This window comes from Myotis davidii, unplaced genomic scaffold (genome assembly GCF_000327345.1).
Source record: "Myotis davidii unplaced genomic scaffold, ASM32734v1 scaffold710, whole genome shotgun sequence".
Classification (NCBI taxonomy): Eukaryota; Metazoa; Chordata; class Mammalia; order Chiroptera; family Vespertilionidae; genus Myotis; species Myotis davidii.
In genome coordinates, this window is record NW_006284328.1 from 668,351 (window position 1) to 675,294 (window position 6,944).

At 49.4% G+C, this 6,944-nt stretch overlaps 1 protein-coding gene across 1 annotated transcript in view; it reads right to left on the bottom strand.

Moving 5' to 3' along the window:
* The window catches only part of SRGAP2 (SLIT-ROBO Rho GTPase activating protein 2), a 244,821-nt gene that overhangs the window by 53,317 nt on the left and 184,560 nt on the right, over positions 1-6,944 (bottom strand). Inside the window, exons 8-9 of the mRNA XM_015569435.1 lie at positions 4,780-5,004; positions 1,056-1,157 (exon numbers count right to left, since the gene is read on the bottom strand). Of these exons, the coding sequence (XP_015424921.1) occupies positions 1,056-1,157; positions 4,780-5,004 (327 nt within the window). The remainder of the gene's footprint in view (positions 1-1,055; positions 1,158-4,779; positions 5,005-6,944) is intronic.

Below are 6,944 nucleotides of genomic sequence, written 5' to 3' on the forward strand. Positions count from 1 at the left end.
GGGAAAGAGGGGGGCTGAGGAAGGAGGGAGGATGCTGTCCAGAGGGTGCAACTCTGCCTCCTCCCATGGGACAGCGCTTAACACGTTAAGTGCCATGTCAATCACCGGTGACTGACACTATACTTTCCATCGGAAGACAAAATAGGCTGGGCGCTTAACATGTTAAGTGAGTGATAAACACTACATGGACCTGGTATCAAGTGCTACACTCTCCAGTGAGGACCTAAACCATCCCCTCCCCCACACTTGCCTTCATGCTACATACCTGACCCAGCTCCCAGCTCTTTTATTTAATATTTACTTTTAAAATTTAATATTAGTTCTTGGCTATGATAGAAGTACTAAGGGAGAGAGAGAACAAAATTTCAAACATACTCCATCATATAAAGAGCTACTTAAAATGTGTGATGGTTATGGTCCTGCAATGCCTCAGGTTCTATTTTATGACCTTCAACAAATAAACAAACTTATTTCCCATTTACAAACTAAGTGACCCATGCCCAGTCCTTCCTGATCTTCCTGGGAAAAGTAAGACTTACTAAGATGCCAGGTAAGGAGCTATATGAGCTCAAAAGAAAAGAAACCTGGTAATCATTCATACTGCCCTTTTGAATTGGTTGTTGAAAGCAAACACAGTGGGCCCAGGAGAAAGTCACCCTTTCCTAAAAGGACAGAGATGTCTGAAGCATCAAAGTCAAAAAGCCTCTGTTTGTTTGCAAATGCTGGAAAAAGCCAGGCAGGAGGGGGTGGTTTCAGAGACACAATATTGTTCACTCAGCTGCCAAGTGCCATTTTGATTAAATGTGTAGAGGGGGAAAGAAAGCATTTTGCAAAAGCTCAAAATAGAGCTCAACCTTTGGCAATGCAAGAGCAACTTCCTGGAGTTCAAGGGCAGGATGTAGCAGAGGGGAAAATCCAAGCCTACATTTGGCGAGGAAATGTTTGCAGCAGCCCGGACATTCCCTGCGTGCTCCTTCCACTGCTCCCAGATAGGCGGCAACTAGTTAACAGCGAACCTCAGAAGGTGGTTCTGGTCTCTTAAGCAGGAAACTTACCTCTTCATTCTCAATCTTCAGGGTGGATAAGCGAGACTGCAGTTGTTGGCATCTCTGTACCAGCTCACTCTGGACAGGCTGCTGGGCACAGAGCTGGGAAGCCTGCCAGAAGCAAGTGATACCAGGTCAGAAGGAGGACACTACTTTCGGCGGTTCTGGAGTCCTATTCCTGCTAATAAAACTACACATATTCAAGCTGTAAGGCTCACAGTTTCTACGTTAAACCAAAATCCAAAGCCAAAGTGTGTGGATCTCTTCCAGGACCAAATAGAACAAAAGAAGAATGAGGAGTGGGACCCAGTTGGGAGGACCCGGCCTCTCTGTTAGCCCATATTCAGATTGGTGCTTGGCAGAGGCCGATCTACGCAGGGTCTGTGGCTCCATGGAAGCCGAGTTAGGGCAGAGACGACCGCCTTGGGCAGCCCCAGCTGCAGACACACAATGCTTTGGCACAGGGAGGATTTCCTGCTAGAGGTCCAAGTGGCCACCTCTCTGGCTCCCCCTTCACCCCCCTTTGTACACCAGAGTGAAAGCAGGAGAGAAGTGGGTCAGGAGGCTAACTTGCCGCTGTTGGCAGTCAGCATGTGTTTATAAATCTCTGCCAGGCATGAGAGCTCTGACTCAATTAGAGAAAGTGTAAAGCTAGGAACAAGTCCCCAGGCAATGGTAGAGGGCCCCAGAGGGCATGAAATCTGGTGGAAGCTGGCATTTTCAGAGACCTCAGGTCTTCACCAGAAGTGTGGGAGCAAAGTCCACCCTTCCCCCAAGGATCATCGCCAGCAAGCGATGTGTGAAGGAACGGTCAAGCCACTGTCTCCCGATGATGGCATGGCTATGGCATGAGCGTGAGGTCACCCCCCGTCCTCAGGATGACATTAGGAACAGGCTGGCAGAGTGGGAGGAACGAGCCACGGGGAGGCAGCTCCTGTCACCTTGCCACCACGTGTCTCTTAGCCTCTCATCTAGAGACACGTCTGGAAAGAACTGCCCTTTCTTCCCGAGCAATGAGTGGGCATATCCCACATACCCATAGACCATTCTCTTACTTGAAAAGACAAAACCTCTCTTCAAATGAAGGGGACTGGGATTTGACCTTTTCCTTCATTGGCTTTTAAGCTCCCAACTAACTCGACCTCTTCCCCCAGCTGAGGAGCCGGCTGAGCCAGCTCTCAGATCTGAAGAGAGCTGACTTCACTCTGGCTCTCGTATAAGCAGACACAATGAAGAAAGCTCGGTGGCCAGCTTTCTGGCCAAGTTAGGGCCAAGAGTAAAACTCTCTGGCTGCCTGATGTCACCGGTCAGGCATCCAGAGCCCCACCAACCCCCGGGGGCACCAAAAGTAGAGCCAAGCACCTCCTCCTCATACATCTGAGCGTGCTTGGCATCAACTCATGAGCGGAGCGCCCCAGAATACCAGTCAATGTGGGGCGCTGGCCAATTTCAGAGCTTCCAGTCAAAATGCCACCCGAAATTTGGCCCTAGTTCAGAGACTTCCAGGCAGCTCCCTCTGTTGCCTCTATAGTCTACAGACAACCCACACTGATGGGGATAGACTGGCTGTAGGGACCAAGAAAGATCCGGCCTCTCCTCTCTCTATTTTCCACTCATATAAAGGCTAGACTGGAATGCGGAACCTTTGCAAGATCTAGCACTCGCCCTGGCCCTGACTGACTCAGCCACCGACCAGCTACATCACATAAAGGAAAGGCCTAGGCAGAAGACTAAATTTTTAAAGTAACCCAGACCTAGTAGGGAGGAGTCAAGGAGAGAAAACCACCTCCACGCCTGTTCCTTTAAGAAGCAGCAGGGCTGCTGATGTATGCTTTGGCAGTGGTCCTCTACCGGGGTGCAAGGTAATGCATTCCAGCTGTGCTCCGGAGTATGGAAAGGAGGCTCTGACAGAGCTAGGAGGGGGCCCGAGCACCCTGCATTTGGATCCCCCCTTTATGGAGACAAGCTGTTTGGCTCAGAAAGACCAGTCAACACCCGAAAATGTATCGCACCGCTCAGCTAGTCCCCAAGTCCCACTGATTCTTGGGAAGCAGTCTCAGAGGCAGCTGGAGAAGGGGCTTGGAAGGCCAGAAGCGAGGGCAGGTGAGGAATGGGGCTTCCTGGGGTTTGGTGACACCCCTTCCCCGGCTCTAATTGCACATGCTGCCATCTCACTTCCCCATCTGTTCAGACACTGACATTTCTCAAGCCACAGCAATGGCAACAGACTGTAAATGGCTTGGTTTTCCAAAAAAGGAGAGAAAAGAAATCATCTCCACATTTTTGTCTTTAAGAATGAAATGTCCCACTCACTATAGTGGCCTATTGATGACAGCAGATCCTCCGGTTACACTGCAAACGTTGTCATTCTGGAGCAGGGCTTACTGACAGAGGTCTGGATGCTAATTCTAACGGAAGTGCCGGAAGCGCCAATCCCTTGCTGGGAGGACACTGTGGTTTCTTGGTCACCTAGCACCTACCTCTGTCTGGTAACTTTGGCCTGACTGCCCTCCAGGGAACCTCCCACTCCACAACTCACGCCATGTACTTTGGATGGGGGCTCTCCTCAATAAGGGGATGGTGCATGTGACCTGGGCAGAAGGCAAGCAACTGACTGCAAATACCTAGTCACACTGAGTGACTCGGTATAGACAAGTCACCCCATCAGAACCAAGAAGACACATGAGACGATGGGAGCTTCTAGGAGGTAAGCAGATACCCTCTCCACTGGATTTCCACCCAGAAAAAGATAAGGCGGGAGTAGTCATCTTGCCCCCACAAGATAAGAGCCTGAGAATAGGACCGACATAGGATATGGAGCACACAGAGAAAAGCCGGGTCCTCATAAAATTCCCACTCCTAAATGTAGCCATGCCTGCTGGTTCCACCCTGAGCTTTTATTATGTAAGCCTATACATCCTCCTTCTTATTTGAGCAGCAGATTAAATGGTGGCTCTTACCCGCAGGGAAAAGGTTTACTCATTTGTGTGCACAGCCACCAGAAGTGGAACCGAAAGATTCGCAGTAATGGAAGCCAAGAAGCTTCTCTTCCCTCTCACTTTCGTTTATTTAAGCCCTTCTTGTTTCAGTCACTGAAGGTGAAAAGTCCAAAACAGGGCCCCCAGGTTCCGCCTCCCCTGCCTGGGCAACCAGCACAGGCCTTCTGGATGATATTGCAGCTCCTGTCCTCTCTGTAGGTACCTGTGCTTTTTTGTTCAATACCCAAGCAAAACGACATCTTTTATTGCAATCTTCTAACCCTAGGAGAATAAGGTCCTTCAGAACTCTGCCAAATGACAAAAGGTCACATTATTCCTCTTAGCCTTCCCTCCCCACAGAGCCATTGGTATCTGGCCCATCTCAGTTCTCACTTCTTCCAACCTCACCACTTGGACTCCCCCCTCCCTCTTCCTTTCACCATTACCGAACTGTTAGCAGTTTTAGAACGTATCTGCTGCTTTTCACTACTTTGATCCTTCTCATCCCTTTGGGTGCCCAATCCTCTGCATATTTCCAATTCTCTCTCAATTCCCCAGACTGTAAGCTCCCGAGGGCTCTAATCCCCAATGTCTAGGGTCAAGTTTAGTGGACAGCAGGCACTCAGTAGCTGTTTGCTGAATGAGGGGAGCGCCCCACTCACCTGACGGGAAGGCCAGGCCTTACTCGCCCCAGAATAATGCGGCCTTAGTGTCGTGAATCTAGATTCAATTAAGTGAGGGGAGGAGAGCCTCACCATGTCCCCCATGTGGGGCTGGAACTCAAACTTCATAGGTGGGCAGAAGACATTGTTGTACATCTCCATGAGGCGCTGCTTGTCACTGGTGGCATCCAGGTTTTCTACGGCGTTCTCGATGGCATCCAGGCCCTCGTGCTTCGACTGCTCCAGGTTCAACTCAGCCGAGAGGAAGGTGCGCAGCGCCCGGTTCAGGCTGGCGTGGTAGCCCAAGTCACAACACTGCTGTGGAGAGGAGAGCACATGAGCAAACCCTGGACAGCCCCAGGGCTTGGCAGAAAGGGAGGGTGGCCTCCAGAGCAGATGTGACCATGTCAATGAAATGACTGCAGTAGGAAGAAGGTTGACATTTGGACTTCCAAGACCTGGGTGAGATGTCTCGGTTCCTGACTTCCATTTCAATGGTAAGATATACCTTAGTGGACTGTGAGGTGCTCAGAAGAAAGAGGAGTCATTCGGACAAAATAAAATTACCGAATCATGCACTGTCCAGTGCTAATCAGTGCTACTCAGTGCTATTCAGTAAACATGAAAAGAGTTAAGAGTTAAAGGGAATCCTCTCCTATTTTCGGATTTCTCTGGGGACACCATTATAACAAAATTCAATAACAAAAAGATAGCCTGCCAATCCCTGAGGGTTACTGTGGTTAAGTCAGTACATACCAACTAAGCCAGGCCATTTCCACACTCAGAGTCCAGAAGTTAGAAGTGTTGCAAGAACAGTTAATTCCACAAACTCAGAACTCAGGGTGGGAGAAGGACTGGGGGCCCGGCTCTGTCAGTGATCACCCCCATCAACTCCCAACATTTTAGAATAGGCCTTGAGCTAAAGACTAAGATTTCAGCACTAATGCTCCTGCCCTATAGAAATAGCATTTACCAGGCCAAACGTTTCTAAATATAAGTCTTAGTGGGAAAATTCATGTTAAAATAATTGGAATACAAAATAAAATATAAAATAAAAGCAAAATAAAAGAGGCATGACTGAGACAACAGCATTAAAGAAGTACTGGATAGTAAGCCAGCAACCTTGGAAAAGCCACTCCCATCCCCGAACCTGTTTCCTCAACTGTAAAATGAACCGTTTGCCAGGTCAGTGGTTTTCAAGCTGTAGACCAGAGCTCTATGGTTCCGTGCCAGAACCTTCTCAGGCTGCCCTTGAGAAGCAGTAAAAGGGCAGCCCAACTAGTAGGACTTGGAGCCTCCTATCCCTGTTTCAACCAAACCAACTCTGCTCTTTTTTCTATTTAATAAATTGGCATTCTTTGTAAGGTCTGGTTTGAAGAAAGAACTCTTCTGCTAGAGAAAATGCCTGAAACTACTTGACAAAATACAAACCCTAAGGCCCTCTTTAGCAACGGCATTCTGTAACTCTATGACAATCTTCCCCATCCCTCCCAAGGGACCCAGAGATCCCAATAGCTCGGTCGTCCATTATCCCCTCTATTGCATAAGCAGCTTTGAGATCCCAAACCCAAGAAGACATGTTAGAGGAGAATCGTGAACAGAGTAAGACCATCTGCCTGACTGTCACTGCATTCCATAAGCAGGCATCAAATCAACTCATTCCCAGCCTTGCCCCTTCATCCCCTTCATCAGGATCGCACTGGGAGCAGCCACTCCTGGGGAAGAAAAAGCATGTGATCTGCCTCCTCCTCCCAGCATCTGACAAGAAGCTCAGCGACAGAGTGGCTGGGCTCTGGGTCCAGTGCCAACAGGCTCTGGCAGGTGCCTGGCTGCAGTGGAAGAACAGCAGTTACAGCTCAACTAGAGACGGAAAGACATTAAATTCAGTTGAGAGGGAAGAACAAATGGAAGCTAGACAAAAGCGGCTGATTGGGAGGCTGCACGTGCCGGAGCCCTTCCTCCTCTGGGAGACCCGCTGCTCTAGCCGGGCTGCTCTTCAGCCTGCAAGCCCTCCTGAGGTCTGTAAGTCTGATGAACAGAAGCGACGCTACCCACAGGGCTGAGCAAGGGTGTAGGCTGGGGGTGCGGGTGGGGGTGAAGGTTTTTAGTGCAGAAGAGAATGTAGGGGGAGGCAGGGTGCCCTTCATAAATGCTTACATGGTTTTACTAACCTCCTTTTCTCTCCATTCTCACTACCTCTATCCTAATTCATACCCTTATCATTTTACACCAGTGCTACCTGCTTCCCTCTCCTGCTG